At 34.9% G+C, this 18,802-nt stretch overlaps 1 protein-coding gene across 1 annotated transcript; it reads right to left on the bottom strand.

The window, feature by feature from the left end:
• Positions 1 to 1,355: 1,355 nt before the first annotated feature.
• On the bottom strand, positions 1,356 to 3,593 carry LOC120072272 (Ribosomal L22e protein family). Its single transcript, XM_039024714.2, has 3 exons — positions 3,467 to 3,593; positions 3,130 to 3,377; positions 1,356 to 1,730 (listed from the first exon to the last, which is right to left on the bottom strand). The coding sequence occupies exons 2-3, from the start codon at positions 3,357 to 3,359 to the stop codon at positions 1,586 to 1,588; spliced, it is 375 nt and encodes a 124-aa protein (XP_038880642.1). The 5' UTR covers positions 3,360 to 3,377; positions 3,467 to 3,593; the 3' UTR covers positions 1,356 to 1,585.
• Positions 3,594 to 18,802: the final 15,209 nt, after the last annotated feature.

Below are 18,802 nucleotides of genomic sequence, written 5' to 3'. Positions count from 1 at the left end.
CTTTTATTTTTTTTATTTTATTTATTTATTTATTTATGTTTATATTTTATTTTATTATTTTTTACAAATTTTAATCTAAAGACCTAAAAGAGAAACTCTCTTATCTTTGGTGGATTTATAATTCCAATATTTTAAAAGAGTGAACAATTTTTTTTTTACTACATATCAAATACCTTAAAAGTATAGAACCTCATCCTAGGTTTTTCTAAGCTTTTTAATGCAAAACATTAGCAATTTGGAGCGTTTTAAAGCAAATTTAAATGTTGGATAGAATCAAACACTATAGATTTATAGTAGTTTGATGATAAAGACCTACCTTATTTGTAAAGGTCTTAAAAGCCCATGTAAGTTAATATTGTTAGAGATCAGATTAACACATACAATTTACAATACACCTGAATTGAACTTGAGATATTACCCCAAAGCAGTTTCAACCTATCTTATCCAAGAAAGAGAAATTGTTGGACCTAACCTAAAAACTAAAAATTTTACAAAAATGGCATGCTTTCTAAAAGTAAAAACTTGTTTTATATATATATTTGAGGGGTAAAATTATCTTTACACACTTAATTAGAAAAACATCAGATGCTCAAAAAAACTTCTCTCCTTTTCTCATCTATTTTTTCTTTCTATCTTCTTCTCTCCCCCTCTCTCATTTCAACCTTTTATTTTCAACTTCGACCCACGTATTTTAAAATTGGTAATAATTTAGTCCTTCAGTTAAAACTTTCATTAGCTCATCATCTTTGAGATTTGTCAATATTTACAGTAACTTGTATTGATTTTGGCTAAGTTAGGTCGGACAGGGTGAAAGCAAAACCTATTTCTACCAACTCTTTTCAAACCAAATGGTTACTTTTGTGCAAGGTTTAGAAAACCAAGAGTGATTTTATGTACCTAGTACAATATCTCATACCAGCTAAACGTCCACTTATATATATATATATATATATAAATCTTAATTAATACAACTCAAGTTTTATTCAATAAAATTATTAATTTAAAATCTTAATTGATACAACCCAATAAAATCCGGACAATAATGCCCTAAATTTTATAGAAAATATGCTCACTGTATCTTGAGTACACAAAAATTAATTATTATTATTATTATTATTATTATTATTTAACCAAACATAAATCAAACTAACAGCAGACTAATTTACACAATTTATTGAAAATATAGGGACTCAATTTGGACGTTGAAAACCCAAGATAACACAAATCAAAATGGAATTTTAACCTAGTTTTTCTTTACCCAAACTGAATTGGGCAAAATTGATCCGTATTAGAAAATGCAAATTCAAAATTTTGGTTAAATAAATATTATATTCTCCCACCTAGATTTCATGAGATTGTGAGAAACATGGGTGATTTGATTAAACTGAATTTGTTGGTCTTACTCAAATATGACAAAAAAATAACAGCAATCTAAGTCTGTCAAAGAAAAACAAAATTGCTAAACTGCATTAGTTCGAATAAAAATAGAGCATCACACAGTCAACACCAGTAACAAAAACAGGGAGAGACTCCGGCGACATAGAGACGCACTTGTTCCTTGAATGCAATGTCTGAATTGATAAATTTAATCCTCTTCCTCTCCCTCATTCTCGGCAATGTTGAAGTACCTGAGTTCGTAAACATTCCTGTCCTTGTTGGCAGCAATCACTCGCAGCCAATCCCGCACGTTGTGTTTCTTCAGGTATTTCTTTGTCAAGTACTTCAAATACCTAACCAGACAGACACAAGTTAAATCAGTCGATTCATTTCCCTTACCTGAAGTAATTTTTAGAAGAAAGAGTTCAGTGAAGATCACAAAGGCCTAAGGAAGTCTTTGGGACAAGGAGTGGAGATATTATGTCTAGAGAGTTGTTAAGTCCAAAGAATTGTTTAGTTTGGAGCTCACAATGTAAGAATTTATTGAGTTGTCTAATAGATGTTTTCAGCTGTGGATCCGGTTTAAGGTTGGGCCAAAACAAGGTGTAGAGAGTTAACAACTCAGCCTAAATGACTAATGACTAATGTTAAATGTTCAAAGAGAAAATGAATAAACTAATACGATTCAGATATTAAATTTCTACAACCATACATCACCGATGAGTAAAATAGGCTGTGTGATTAGTGAACTACTATATATTTCTATCATAAAGAAGTACCTATATCTTCACCTGTTGGAAGAAAAATATAGTTCAAATCAGAAACCATGACATAAATCTATCAACCGGTCCACGTCAATCAACTCAATGCACAGTGTCAATTCTACGACAAAATCAGTTTATTTTACGACCAAGTTGATTCCTAGGGAACAGGAAGAAGGGAAATGAGCTAAATAACGAAATCAATACCAAACCATAAATCATTAGAACCGTGAGCTCACATTAATACATTGTCAAAAATGCACATATATTAAGCTGGATAATTGACTCTAAAGAACAAATTACTCGCACAATATTCTATTTCTATTAGTGCCTCACATTCACAAACAAAGCTATGCAATGAGCACTTTAAGTAAACATAACAAGAGCGTAGAGCTGTGTTTCTGATACAAGAGTGGACGGGAACTACCAACCAATTTTCCAATATGAATAGCCTATTCTGTCCCACAGTCCACAAATATAATAAAATAAAACTGCCTATAAATTTCATAATCAGAACTCTCAAAGCGTGTAAGGGTAAATCAAAGTAGTCATCATGTCAACTACAGGAATTCCATTTGGAATTCAGTACTCAATCGAGTTCGTTACCAAGAACAAAAATCAAACATAACAAGTCTAATATTATAATCGATTACTCGGCCCACATGTGCACCCTCATTCTACAAATGGAATTCAGTGCATTCGAACAAGCATCAAACATAAGAAGCCAAATTTTACCCTTACCATAACAAATTTAAAATACCCCAGGCAAATTCCAAATGCATCATATTGATTTACCTCACAAGAACACAGATTTTGTAAACATTCAGGACACTAACAAGTAACAAATCTTCAATCTAGTGAGCCGTTTTTATATTTTCAACTCGCACCGCAATACAAACTTCATATACAAAACCCACATTCAAAATACAACTTCTGAGCCGCAAAATTGATTCAGAAGAAGCCATTGATTTAAAAGGGGGAAAATGTATACCTCTTGGAGAAGTTACTGTCAGAAGTGACGGTAATTTTACTCTTCTCGCGTGTAACAGAGACGGCATCACCAAGAGCTCCAGCCTTGCCTCCGACTTTAATCCTCTCAAGAAGAAACTTCTCCAACGAAGCAATGTCCATAATCTTATCTTCCACCGGCTTCGAACAGTCGATTGTGAAGGTTACTCCCTTCTTCTTCCCCTTGGGACCGGCTGCACCTCCTCGACTCATTTTCGATCAAAAATTTCTCTACAGAGAGAGAGAAAAAGCAATGTATTGAAGTATAGAAACGAGCATCGGATCAAGATATCAATATATTAGCGAGGAAGAGAGAATACCAGTTGCTGAAGAGAAGTTGAGGATTTGGAAATCGACGGCCGCCCAGTGAAGCCCTAAACGAGCTAGGGTTTATATTATATAGGAACAACAGACTGGGCCACTGATGGACTTGGGCTTCAAAGTTCATACAGAAAATGTATATGGGCCGTTGAAGTTTACCCATTTAAAATTGGGAATTTGGAGTGGATGGTTAGAACTACATGTATTCCATTTTAATATATAACTGATCACATAATAAACACAGTCATGTTTTGTGGACTTTACTTAAGTGTCTTTTTATCTTAATGAGGTAAAGATCTGTCCTATTGACGTAGGTGTCATTTATTTCCTATTATGAGGTAATGTTACACTTTCATGGTGCACTCACTTGTAAAATGGGTGGAGAATGAGTTTTCCCCTTCGATACTTTTTTTGCCTACCTTGTGTAGTTTGTTTTGCTCGTGTCTATTAACTTTTGTTTTGTAACGAATTTGTTGTTTGTATTTTTTCCTCTAAAAAGAAAAAAAAAATCCTTTGTGATAACTTTTTAATATAACATTAGCAAATATAGGATTGCGTCTCTTTAAATGACACACTAACAACAACAATAAAGAAATGTCATTGTTACATTGCCGTATTGAGTTATGTCTCTTCAAGAAACATTTTTATTGGGGATTTTAAATTGGAACATAACTAACGTAGTAAATTGATACACTATTCAAGTTTGAAGTTTAAATTAGTAGTGTATTAAAAAAAAAAGGTGAAAGCCAATTCTTCTGATCATAACTAAACGAACTGACGTCAATTGGCTGAAGAACATCTCGATCGGTGTCAATTTTTCTCTATGTGAAATTAACTAGTCGATCGATCGGAATGGTCAATAAAAGAGTTTTCAAGCAACGCACTAATATGAACATAGAAAAAAAATGAAGCATGTGATTGAGTTGACACGTGTCGTTGCATATTGCACGTGTAGTCACATTTTTTAGTAGTAATGACTTATTTTAAATAATTAATTAAGATATATGTGTGCATGTGTGTGTATATATACATCTTTTTCTTTTATCTTTTTTTCTCATTTCACCGAGAAAGTTTCCCAACCTTCTTTTCTTATATCTCTTCTCCTTTTTCAGCTCAAACTAAACCAAGCTTGTTAGTCTTCTTTTTCTCTTTATCCTTCTCCTTATCTCATGACACCAAACTCTAGTCTTATAAGTTGTACCCTTATCTCTTATTCGTTTATTTTTGTATCTCTCATTATCCTTTAATGTGTTCCTTCGCATCTCTTATATTTCTCCCTAATCGTATCATTCAGCTCACTTTATCAACACCATCCCAGAACCAACAAAATCAATCGATTGATAATGTATTCAATTGGTCAATTTCACGAAGCATGTCAAGACTGAACACCACTACCATAATTGATAGATTGGTCTTCGACATTAGTTTTTCTGCAAAACCAACACTGCAGACCGATGAACATGTTGGGATTAGTGCCTAAATATCATGGATCTCGTAGTTTGTAATATTGTATAAACGAACTGTTTAATTAATAAAATAAAGAGTTATTTTATCTGTGCATAACTCAATCCAATAAACTTGAACAGTATGTGGTAAATATATAAGTGGATCATGTTCAAGCAATAACCTAAAAGGTATGTCGTATATGGACAAGATTGGTTATCTTATCCTGGTGACACTATGGATATGACTCACTTTGTAAATGTTACAAGAGTTGTAAGTATTATAAACAATGTGAATCAAATCATTCATGTGGAGACATGCGAGTGGGGGTATCCCATACAAAGAGTTTGTATAAGATCAGACCACAAAATGATTAATCTTTATTTATAACACCGTTGATTGAAGAGATTGACATTTCATAGTATGACCATAGATAACTCTATCTTAATCATAAGTAAGTCATGGACTCCTGTCTATGTGGGCAGTCCTTTGATTTGTATGCATGAGAGCGGCCATAGTTGCCGACTCAATAAGCTTACCATTTTGAGAACTTGTCCAAGTATGGAGCTGGGAACATAGTTACACAATATGGAGTTCATTCCTTCCTATTTTAAGTACGTAGATGAATTGCTTCCTTATGAGCTAGTTTCAAGTCTTGAACAATGAGGCCTCATCTTCTAATTGACCTGAAAGATATTTGATTTATAGTTGGACTACAAAGTGATTGTTTATTAGAGAGATCACTGGTACTTAAGGAGTAAAAGGTAATTGCAGGGGTAAAATGGTAATTTGACCCAACTATAATTACGAGCAATTCATAAAGGGTCGACTTACTTGGTTATATCCATGGACACAAAAATATATCTCCAGTACAAAGAGTGTGATTGTGGGTCTTTGGTGGATGAACCACAGTTAATGAATGTTGATTAGCATAATTAAAGAGTTTAATTATTTAATCTTGGATCATTGGAGCTTATAATTTGTAGGTCCATTAAGTCCCATGCTAGTTCACTAAGGGTATAACAAGGTAAAGGGATCAAATCTCACAGCTGAAGCGCTATGAACGCCTTGCATCCCGCAATTCGATTTTTACACAAACAAATTAAGTATACTAAAACAGAATATAAACATGTAATATAGCATGCTTTAGGGAAAAATATTAGAACCATTCTTACCTTTGTAGATTCCCAAGCTTCACGAACAATCCTCTTTAAGTTCCAATGAATAGCTCCTTCAACGATCTTGATCACGAATGATTTCTTGAACAAACTCGAATACTACCACAAGAGTAATCTCGTTATTCTTTAGGATTCCAATAGAGGGATAGATGGTATCTAACTATTGGGAGAGGAATAGGAGAAAAGCGTTTTGAAGAGTAGAGATGATTCTCTTTGTGGCTTAGGAAAAATTTTGCACAATAACACTTGTGTATTGTGTATTTTAGTCTTTGCGTCCCCAAAGGGGCCATAGGGAGGTCTTTATTAAAGAAGAGCCCAGTCATTTTCCTCATCCTTTTTATATTTCCCTTTTCCACAAAAAAAAAATAATTAAATAAGTGGCCCAGTTAATTAAATAACACTTATTTAATTAATTAACACGATTAAATAACACTTGTTTAATTTAATTTGCACGTTAATTAAATAAATCCTATTCAAATATTACTTTCTAATTTAATTTGAATTATAGATCATATCCATAATCAATTATATATTGATCATATTAATATATGGTTTCCTCAAATTAATTTAAACAATTCAAAGCATCCCTCTTAAATATCCTCTAGTGAGCTAACAAGGGGACCTAGTGGACTTGTGGATCAGACAGATTAACGATATGAGATTAATTGACTAAACTCATTAACCAAGTTAATCAATATTCATTAACTGTGGGTACACTCCACTAAAGACCTACAGTTGCACTCTTCTCACTACAGATATATTTATGTGTTTATGGATATTGACCAATAACAACAAGTCAGTTCTTCACAAGTGTTCGTAACTCCAACTAGGTCAAATTACCGTTTTACCCTTGGGTTACCTATGATTCCTTAAGTACCAGTGCTCCTCTAATGAATAACCTGTTTATGGTCCAACCAATAAACAGAAACCACTCTTGGGCTAATGAGAAGGTAGGGCTCTTTGTTCAAGTCTTGGAGACACCACTTGAGGGAACACTCATTTACTTCCCTTTAAGGCGGGAATGAGTGAATTTCATCTTGTATTCTAATGTTTCCAACTTTTCACTCGGTCTTGTCCCTAAAATAGTAGGCATATTGAGTCGACGAACTAGCCACCCTCACCCATACAAATCAAAGGACAATCCCTCGTGAATAGAGGTTCATAATATACTTAGGATTAAGACTAAGTTGTCTAGGTCGTCTTATTAAAATATGAACCTAACGAGTTAATGATGTTACATTTAGTGGTTACTATTTTGCAGTCCGGTCATATGTAAACTCATTGCATAATATACTCCCACTTGCATGTCAACTACACAAACATGTTGGATCATTGTGTTTGTATCAAATACAAAGTGAGTTGTATCCATAGTGTTATCAGGATAAGGTACCCAACCATATCCCTATACTATAGACCCTCAAGGTTGTATCTTGAACATTGTGTTGGAAATTGTTTCCCAAATCTCCTTCTAATCTCGTAGTTTATAAACTCTGTATAAACATATTGTTATTAATAAAATAAGTATTATTTTATAAGAATATATTCAATCCAATAAACTAAGATCTGAGGTTATTTTATGTAAATTTAAACAAGTATGTAGAAACATACAGGTGAATCTTGTTTAAATAATAACTTAAATGGTTTGTAGTAGATGGATAAGGTTGGGTATCTTATCCTGGTGACACTACGGATGCGGCCCGCTTTGTAAGTGTTACAAATGTTATAAAATGCTATAAATGATTTGGTCCTGATCATTCATGTGGAGACATGCGAGCAGAGATATCCTATACAAAGAGTTTGTATAGACCGGACCACGAAATGATTAGTCTCTTTATATAACACCATTGATAATAGAGACTTACATTTCACTAGGATGACCATAGGTGACATGACTCAAATCCTGTGTGAGTTGTGAACTTTTGCCCATGAACGTGGTCCTTTGATTTATATAGGTGAGAGTGGCCAGATTGCCAACTCAACAAACCTACCATTTTGGGGATTCGTTGTATTAAGGAGCTAAAAACTCGGCTACACAAGACGAAATTCACTCCTTCCCCGATGTAGGAGTAAGTAGATAAATTGCTCCCTTAAGGGTTGATTCCGAGTCTTGAACATAGTGGTCACACCCTCTCTTGGCCAAAGAGGACTCAATCATAGTGGGACTATGACTTATTGTTCATTAGAGGAAGCAGTGGTACTTAATGAGTTAGATGTAACCAGGGGCAAAACGGTATTTGGCCTAGATGTATTTACGAGCAATTTGTGAAGGATCATCGCACTATTGATTGGCTATATCCAATGGACACATTAAATATATTTATAGTGTGAATAGTGCAACTATTGATCTTTAGTGGAGTGCCCGACAGTTAGTGGATGGTGGATTATTTAATTAAAGAGTTTAATTAATAATTCACGTACCATTGGAGCTTCAAGCTACAGGTCCATAAGGTCCCCTTGGTAGCTCAAAAGGATTATGTTGAGAATCAGTTTTTTTGGTTAATTTGAATTGTTCAAATTAATAAAAGGGAATTTAATTATATATGATATAATGTATTTGATACATTAATTAGAAGAATAAATATTTGAATGATATTCAAATAGTTGTTAATTTAATATAAATTTGATTTATATTAAATGCCATCAAATAGAGAAAAAGAACTATAGTTTATATTGTATGTGATGCAATATTAAAACTATAGGTTATAAATATAATATGATAAGTTGGTTATCATATTTATTTATATTATTTATTATTTTGAATAATAATCTTTTTTCTCAAAAACTATCTTAGTGGGTGGTTATGAAAATTTTATGGCAATTGGAATAAGAGGAAAAACTGTTTTTTTCTTTTCTTCTAAGATTTCCAAGAAATCAAAATTACAAAGAGAACTCAAAGAGAGACTATGTGATAATCTACACGACAAAAAGAGGGCATATATGATAGGCTCTTTGTTTATGCGATAAAAGAGAGGTTATGCAATAGTCTACACAATTGGAAGACTTTTGTTATGCGATAGCCTAAATGATTGAAGCAGTTCCTATGCGATAGTGCTTCTTCGATCGTCTTCCTCCTCCAAACTCACAAATATCCTCTCAACCAAAATAGTCAAAGCCCACCCCTCCTGGGTTCTCACCCCGAGCATATTAAAGAATCTGAGTGGTAGTGTTCTCTTCCCATTTGGTTCATGATTCACTTGAAGAAGGTCTTCAAGTTCTTGTTGTTATTTGATCGAGAAGTTCGTGACCGTTCGAGGGATACGAGAAGAAGTGTTCTTCAAAGGTGATTTCCCTTGAACTATGTATTTTATTCGAAAAGCGTGTTATAATTTACTTTAATTGCATAATCTGATTATTGTACTATAAATTTATACTTCAATAGAAATGGAATTTGGACGATCCGCTTCCGCTCAAGGAACTCCTTATGTACAGTTTCTTTTCAATTAGTATTAGAACCAGGTTTATGTTATGATTTCCAAATTCCATTTACTGTATTGAAATTCGTTTACAATTTCTGGTGGGTCTTAAGTTTTTGTAATGCATTTAAGTATTAAACATTTGTGGATGTTGTTGATGGATGTTTCGAGATAGTTGTCTCTGTTTAATGCTTTCGTATTACTTTTACAAAAGTTAATTTGTAAGGGCCCCTGCGTTTTTGGGCATAATTGCTTCTAATCGAGTCATATTCTTTTAAGTTTTTGAGTCGTTCGTGAAGAAGCTTCTGATGCAAAGAGTTACAATTCGCTTCAATGGAGAAGACGAAAGGTTGGTCGCATCGTGTAGCTCAAGCTAGACGATCGTTTAAATCTGGCTATGCATTCGTGTAGAAATGTTCTACTCGATCGTGTAGCATTTGCTAAACGATCGCATAGTTAAGGCTACATGATCATGTAAAGAGTTTATTGGACCGTGTTGCGTTGGCTACATGATCGCATAGACACTCGGGTGTAAATGATCGCGCAGTATTTTGATACTCGACGCAAGGCATGCATGTGAAACGATCGTGTAGGCTATCATGCTCATCGCATAGTCATTAGCTACACGATCGCATGGTATACGATACTCGACGCTTGCTACTCGATCGTGTAGACTATCAAGCTCATCGCATAGTCGTTAGCTACACAATCGCATGACATGTGTTACTCAAAGCACGTTACACGATTGCATGGACTTTCATGCTCATCTCATAGTCCTAACCCATGCGATCATTGCTACACGATCGTTTACACTCGACAATCAAAGGATTTGCTACATGATCAAGTGACAAGGCTTCAAGGCGGGCGATTCAATACCCAGTTCACCTGTTCAAACCCATTGACTCCAACTTTTGTAATAGTTTAGCATTTTTTTCAGTTTTGAGACAAATTATCCCAGTCCATCAACTTTTATTAAATGTGCATGTGATGTATATTTGTATTATATGCCATAATGTATGTCATATAGTTTTAAAATCCACCATAGGTTATGCATTTTTCATGCATCATTTTTATATTATAAGAGTTATAATCTATTAGTATGCATGATTTAAATTACATAAAGCATACTCATGCATCATATAATATAAGAATTATAGTATATGTATGCATGCATTATAGCATATCCCTGCATAATTTATATTATAAGTATTATAATATAAGGTTGAATGGATGTATGGTATGTATGCTATAGCATAGTTCATTACTTAGTTATATAAAAGCTATATATTAGTAATGAATGAATATTGCATGAAGCATGACATTACCTTAGGTTAATTTATTGTTGTTATAAATAACTCATGTATGTCTTGCTTGCAATGTCGGTTTTAATATATTTCATTTAGTTTATAAGTGTTATAAATAAATAATATTAGAAATTAAAATTAATAACCAAGAGTTGCATGTAAACTTAGGTAAAGTCATTTTTTAAAATAGTTTTAAAATATGATTAAGATAGACCTAAGCTCACAAATTTGTAATGAGATTAGAAATTAGATTAATTTTTTAAATTGGTTTAATAGGATTAAATTGATTTCAATAAAAGATTAAATTTTTAGAAAATATGTCTATAGGGGATCTTTTGTCTAAGGCGGGTTCTGGCTTGGTTGGAGTATTTAAGTTGACGGAAATAGAATACCCCTATCTGGAAAAGTGAATTAGATAGATTTGTTACAAGCATGCAATTGTTGATTAATATTTGTTAAAGTGTTTAATGAATGTTAATAAAAATTGTTTAACTTTCCAAAGGAAATGTTACTTTTGGGCAAACATAAACAATCACTTAGTAAAAATAATTAGCCGTATTTTTCCTAAGTAAATTAAACCCTAGGTTGTTAAAATACTCAGTGGGAGGAAAAAATATATATGATATGTCATTTTTTTTACTCACGTTTCTCCCTTAATATTTACAATGTGAGATTCATGCTTGGCCTCGTGACACCCTGGGAGCACCCCCTTCGGATAGTGTTTGCATGGGTAAATATCAAGGTGAGTGGAGAGAGTATTTATAGTAAATGGGATAAGGATGTGTGTTAACATGTTATGCGGTCTCTTTCATTAGTTTGCACCATGAGACCTTATTGCACGACCTCGAGGCGCCCTCAAAGCGTCCCCCTTCAGATGGTTTGTGCAGTTGGTCAATATCAAGGCGAACTCCATAAATGGATAGGGTCGCTTTAATTTTTGCCCCAATCGATTTTTCCCTTCTGTTGGTTAATTGCAGTGAAACTCTAGGATCTAAAATGAAGGGTCACACTTACAGGAAATTATTGAGCAAGTTAATGTTCTTCACTAAATCAATGATGACTGATCATTATAGGAATAAGAGTTATTCTGGTGTAATGATTAGTTAAGAGTGTCTCAATTTAGTGAATGGAGAAATTTACTACCCTTCGGTGGCTTTTGTCCTAAATCACTAAAGTGTCATTGCAAAACTAGATGTAATATGGGGTTTATTTAGATTTTGCTAAACTTGATTGGATTTGTTTTAAAAAAGTTATGCTAAAATCTAAAGTAGATCAATATGTTTGTTTTTCAGCAAAATGCCAAACATTGATTTTCCGTTAGTTGTCTTTTCTACTTTGACCGGTTTTAATTACATGACGTGGAAAGAATCTTAAAACATTTTTCGTGGTAAACGATCTCGAAGTTGTCATGTTTGATGATTGTCCTCAAGTCCCAACCCTTGATACACCACGAAATGTTCGTAATGCGTATGAGGTGTGGATGAAGGCTAATTTGAAGGCTCGACTTCTGATGCATTGGCCAAAAGATTTGAGAACATGGTCATTGCACGTGAGATCATAGAATCGTTGCAAAAATTGTTTGAACATAAGTTCTCACTATTCAAGCAAATTGAGATTGATGACAATGAAACCAGTGGTGTTAGTTCCCAAGATAATCTCCAATCCATATTGAATGTCAAAGGACTAACAAAGAAATCAATTGTTGTTGACTCTGATGAAGTTCATCGACGAGGACTGTCCTCTGAAATGAAACTTAGAGTTTATAATATGGGTTCTGATATTAATCCCACTACTCTCTAGAAAATGAAGAATTTCAAAGACGATAAATATGATTTATTTGTCTTAGAGACGTACTTAGTAGAGAATGATGATTCTACCTGGATAATTTATTCATGGGCTACTAACCACTTGTGTTCTTCCCATCAAGGATTTAGTTCCTAGAAGTAGTTGGAAACTGAAGAGTTGACTCTTAGAGTCGGTACTGGTGAGGTCGTTTCAGCTATTGCTATAGACATGCTTAAGATATTTTTTGATAAGAAACGGTATCTGTTATGGATAATGTTTATGTAGTTCCTTATATCAAGAGGAATTTAATTTCAGTTTCTTGTCTAATTGAACAAAATTATTCTATTTCCTTCTCTGAGAATAAAGTGTTTGTTTTTAAGAATGGAATGGAGATAGGTTTTGGTTCAATGGAAAATAACTTGTATGTACTAAGGTCGTTGGTCATAAAAGTCGTGCTCAATACTGAAATGTTCAAAATAGCAATAACTGTAAAAAGACCGAGAGTTTCTCCTAAAGAAAATGCCCATCTTTGGCATCTAGCATCAAAGGTTAGGTCACATCAATCTCAATAGAATTGAGAAGTTGGTGAAAAGTGAACTTCTAAATGGTTTAAAAGAAAACTCTTTGTCGGTATGTGAATCATGCCTTGAAGGTAAAATCATGTCTTGGAGGCAAAATGACCAAACGACCTTTTACTCGAAAAGGTTATAGAGCCAAGGAAACCTTGGAGCTTATACATTCATACCTCTATGGTCCGATGAATGTAAGAGTATGAGGTGGGTATGAATATTTCATCTATTTCATAGATGATTATTCTAGATTTGAGTATCTATATATACCTAATGCAACATAAGTTTGAAGCTCTTGAAAAGTTTATGGAGTACAAGACTGAGGTTGAAAACTTGTTAGGTAAGAAGATAAAAATACTAAGATTTGATCGTGGTGGAGTGCATATGGACTTCGGATTCCAAAACTATATGATAAAACATGGAATCACGTCTCAATTCTCAGCTCCAAGTACACCTCAACAGAATGGTGTATCAGAAAGGAGAAACTGAATTCTGTTGAATATGGTCTGGTCTATAATGAGTTATGCTCGTCTTCCAGACTCGTTTTGGGATATGCAGTGGAGACTGCAGTTTACATTTTGAACAATGTTCCCTCAAAAAGTGTTTTTGAAACACCTTTTGAGTTAGGGAAAGGTCGTAAAAGTAGTTTATGCTACTTCAGGATTTTAGGATGTCCAACTCACGTGCTTATGGAAAACCCCAAAAAGTTGGAACCTCGTTAAAAAATATGCCTATTTGTTGGTTACCCCCAAAGAAATGAGAGGTGGATACTTCTATGATTCAAGTGAGAATAAAGTGTTAGTATCGAAAAACGCTACTTTCTTGGAAGAAGACCACATTAGGGATCATAAGCCACGAAGTCAATTTGTTTTAAATGAGATTTCTAATGAAATTGCCGAGACTTCAACAAGAGTTGTTGAATAGGTTGATAGATCAACAAGAGTTGTTGATGTTAGTTCATCTAGTCAACCATATCAAGAGTTGAGATTGCCTCGACGTAGTGGGAGGGTTGTGAACCCACCTGTATGCTACATGGGTTTAATAGAAGCCCAAAACATCATATCTGATGATGGAGTTGATGATCCATTGTCTTATAAACAAGCAATAGAAGACGTTGACAAAGATGAATGGATTGAAGCCATGAATCTAAAAATGGAGTCTATGTACTTCAATTCTATCTAGGAGCTTGTAGATCAACCTGATGGGGTAAAACCTATGAGTTTCAAATGGATTTACAAGAGAAAAATAGGTGTAGATGGAAAGGTACAGACCTTTGAAGCTCAACTTGTGGCAAAGGGTTATACCCAGGTTGAGGGAGTGGACTATGAAGAAACTTTCTCACCTGTTGTCATGTTAAAGTGTATCAGGATTCTCCTGTCCATAGCCACATATTATGACTATAAGATATGACAAATGGACATCAATACTGTCTTTTTGAATGGTAATCTTGAGGAGACCATCTACATGATTCAACCAAAACAATTCATTGAACAAGATCAAGAGCAAAAGATTTGTAAGTTTTATCGAACTATTTATGAACTGAAACAAGCATTTAAATCTTGGAATATAAGATTTGATATTATGATCAAATCTTATGGCTTTGATCATAATGTTTATGAGCCTTGTGTTTACAAGAAAATCATCAACATCTCGGTAGCTTTTCTTATGTTATATATGAAGGATCTCTTTTACAAGAGAACCATTGAGCGGAAGCAAGATCGTTCCAAACTCATTGTGAAAGAATCAAGCATTTCCAAACATAAAGAACAATTATGCATCATATAGTAAATTACAGCATGCTCTCAATTAAAACAAAGGGAATCGAGTATCGTACCTTTGAAGAACTCTTGTTTAAGTATTCCTTTGATCTACCCTAGTCAGGCATCCCAACAAACTCAATCACGAGCACAACGCAACGAACAACCAGTGAATTCCACGAACTATCAGATCCTCGAACCTAATCGAGTAAAACTCGATCCTCGACCTGCGAATAGTAACACTCGACACTACCACTCGGTTGCCTTGGTATTCTCGGTGTGAGAATCCAGGAGGTGCGGGCTCTGTGTGAATTTGGTAGAGGGAAGGAGTATGTATACAATCGAGTTAAACGATCGAGTAAGTGGGAGAAAGACTTAAGTCTATCGTATAGACACTCGGTACTCGATCATCTAGTAAACGAGATGCAGTCGTCTAGCAAACTCGCTCGTCACTCACTCTCTCAAAAACTATCGTATAACTTTTCTTTTCCTTCGATCGAATGGTTTGTGCTCATAGAAAATGAAGACAATTTTCACTTTTATTCTTCAATTATTAAAACTAAAATAAACTTCCCATTAAAACACGGGTAAAGGAGAGAATAACCAACCAACAATTATCTAATAATTGTTTTTATTATAAATAAATATAATAACTAATTTATCATATTATATTTATAGCCTATAGTTTTAATATCACATCATATGTAATATTTAAACCATAGTTCTTTTCTTCTTTATTTAATATAAATCATATTTATATTAATTCCTCCAATTAATGTATCTAATACATCAAATCAATTATATCACATATAATTGAAATAATATAATTATATCATATATAATCAAATTCCCTCTTGTTAATTTGAACACTTCAAACTAACCCAAAAACTTATTCTCAACTTGAATCCATTGAGCTACCAAGGGGACCTTATGGATCTGTAGCTTGAAGCTCTAACAGTATATGAATAACTGACTAAACTCTTTAATCACAATATCAACCATCCGTTAACTGTTGGACATTCTACTAAAGACCGACAACTGTACTCTTTGCACTACAGATATATTTCTGTGTCCATTGGATATAACCAATCAACAGTACGATAACCCTTCACAAATCGATCGTAAATACAGCTGGCCAATTTACCCTTTTTGCCCCTATAGTTACATCTAACTCTTTGTGTACCACTGAATCCTCTAATGAACAATACATCATATTCCTATTATGAGTAAACACTTCTCAGGCCATGAGAAGGTGTGGCGCCATATTATTCAAGCCTTGGAATCAGCTCTTAAGGGAGCAATTTATCTACTTACCCCTACTTCGGGGAAGGAGTGAATTTTGTCTTGTGTAGCCGAGTTCCCAACTCCCAAATCAGAAAAGTCCTTAAAGTGGTAGGTTTGAGTTGATAATCTCGCCACTCGCACCCATGCAAATCAAAGGATTGCCCTCATAGGTAGGAGTTTCTAATTCACTCAGGATTAAGGTCATGTTATCTATGGCTAAGATCCCTGGTTATCGTTGTAACTTAAGCATGTATTTGGAGACATACAAGTGGATCATGCCTTAAGTGATAACCTAAATGGTATGTAGTATATAGATAAAGGAGGGAAACCTTATCCTTGTGATACTACGGATACAACCCGCTTTATAGATGCGACAAATGTTGTAAAGTGCTACAGATGGTCTGATCCTGATCATCCATGTGGAGACATGCGAGCGGGGGTATCCTATACAAAGGCAAAACTCGTACACTGGTAAAGAATTTTCTTCAAACTCACTTAGAAGTCCATTCTTTATCAATCTCTCAATCTTATTGAGATTGATGTGCCATAAACGAAGATGTCAAAGATGGGCATTTTCTTTTGGAGAAATAGGTCGACGTTTTGTTTGAGTTACAGTAGTTTTAAACAACTATATGTTATGGAGGGAATTAATGGCTAACAGCCTTAGCACATATAAATTAGATTCTAGATTTGTTGTACAAATAATAACACCATATTTATGAATAAACGCTTTATCCATATTAAAACTAATAGTGTATTTACATTGCAGCAAACACTTTACAAAAATAAGGTTTCTCTTAAGTTCGGGAACAATATATACATCATTCAAAAATAGAAACCTATTCTGTAAAGCTAACTGGAGTCCTCTCACTGCCACAACTGAGACGACGTGCCCGGTGCCTACTCGAATCGTCATCTCATTACCCTTCGACTGTCGCCAGGATCTAATCCCCTGAAAAGAAGAACAAACGTGGTTAGTGGCATTTGAATCAATTATCCAGGCAAAATCATCATTCTCCACTAAACGAGTTTCAAGTACAAGTAAATCATATTTACCTTCTGCCTTGGCCTTAGCCTTGGCGGCCTTCTTCTCTTTTAGATAGCGAGGATAGTTCCTGTTCCAGTGTCCATCCTGATTGCAGTGGAAACACTTTTTCTTTTCAACCGGTGGACGCCTCCTTGAGGCCACAAGTGGTGGGTTAGCAGGCGTCTTCTTTTTTCTCTTACCACCCTTCTTCTTCTTCCCCTTTGCAGAGTTAGAAATAGAAGGTGTAGACTTCGTCCCTAAGGTCGAACCTCTATGGAACGTCCTGGAGGATGAAGCAACATTTGCCTCACCCTTCTTCCTCTCCTTACTTTCTAGTAAAGATTGGTAGGTCTGCAACTCGTTGAGGAGAGTTGTAAGGTTATATTTCGTTTTGTTTTAGAATCACATTGCTAACAAAGTGCAGGAAGCTCTCCGACAATGAATGCAAGATAATGCTAACCTAGCTACCCTCATCGATGATAGACCCATTCAACTCCACCACATTGAAGTGGACCATTATGTTAAGCACATGTTCATGAATAGAGGTGTCTTCTTCCATTTTGGAGTTGAATATATATATTTAAGAGTCTCATGCATAAGCTATTCAGACAATTGTCCAAACATCCCTCGCAGGGACTCCATGATCTCACGCGTTGAGATCGTAGGCTCATGTTTCTTGGCCAAGACTTCAGAAAGACTTGCCAAGATGTAGGCTCGGGTCTCCTCATTTGCCCGTATCCATCGCCCGTATGCCTCTCGAACATTTCGAGCGGCATTTGGAGCTGGAATAGAAGGACAGACCTCCGTAAGAGTGAACATGAGATCCTCGATGATTAAGATCATCATGATCATGTGTTTCCATGTCGAAAAAATTGTCGCCAGTTAATTTTTCGGCGCTTAACAAAGCTAACGTGATTGTTGCCATTTTGAAAAAGTTGTTGTTGAAAATACGAACAAAACTTTATTAGATTTTGCTAAACCGCATTTAACCAATTAGTCTTGAAAAACGATTTCAAGTACTCTAAGTTAAAGACTTCTATTTTGAAATGATGCCCTAGTGAGGCAGAACAAATGTCACCGGTGGGGTGATCAGATGCCTCTTCGCTGGGATGAGACATTCTCAACCATTAGACAGAACCAACTCTTGGAACTGAACCTAACAGCCACCATTTTTCGATCCAAAACTGTTAACATTTAACAATTCCGTGTAAATGTGACCCCTCGCTTTCGGTGCCAGAGTTTCGCCCTAATGAGCCCACTATAGGGAAGAAGTAGATTAGGACAAGTGACTAAGTTACTTTATCCTCTTACAGGAGATCAAATAAAGAAATGCGCAAAACTACCATCTTTTAGGGGGACACTCCCAGGGTGCCTCGAGGCGATGCGAAGTAACTTTATTCAATCTAACGAGGGAGACCGAGGGATATGTTGTCGCACTTCCCACTCCCACTTACTATGAACATTCTCTCCATCCACCTTGATATTGACCAACCCAAACACCATCCGTTAAGGGGACACGCCAAAGGTGCCTCGAGGTCGAGGGTAAATCTCACAGTGTGGACTATTTAGGAGAAA

Source organism: Benincasa hispida, chromosome 2 (genome assembly GCF_027475165.1).
Source record: "Benincasa hispida cultivar pf3 chromosome 2, pf3_genome.v1.1, whole genome shotgun sequence".
In the NCBI taxonomy this organism is placed as follows: Eukaryota; Viridiplantae; Streptophyta; class Magnoliopsida; order Cucurbitales; family Cucurbitaceae; genus Benincasa; species Benincasa hispida.
Note: the sequence above shows the minus strand (reverse complement) of the source record. Positions and strands in the feature narration are given on the sequence as shown.

What these genes read in the sequence shown, in the direction of transcription:
- LOC120072272 (XM_039024714.2), bottom strand. Translation starts at nt 3,359, where the DNA reads ATGAGTCGAGGAGGTGCAGCCGGTCCCAAGGGGAAGAAGAAGGGAGTA. An exon ending in GACAGTAACTTCTCCAAGAG is followed by an intron (nt 1,731 to 3,129) that starts GTATACATTTTC and finishes CTGTCTGGTTAG; the next exon opens with GTATTTGAAGTACTTGACAA.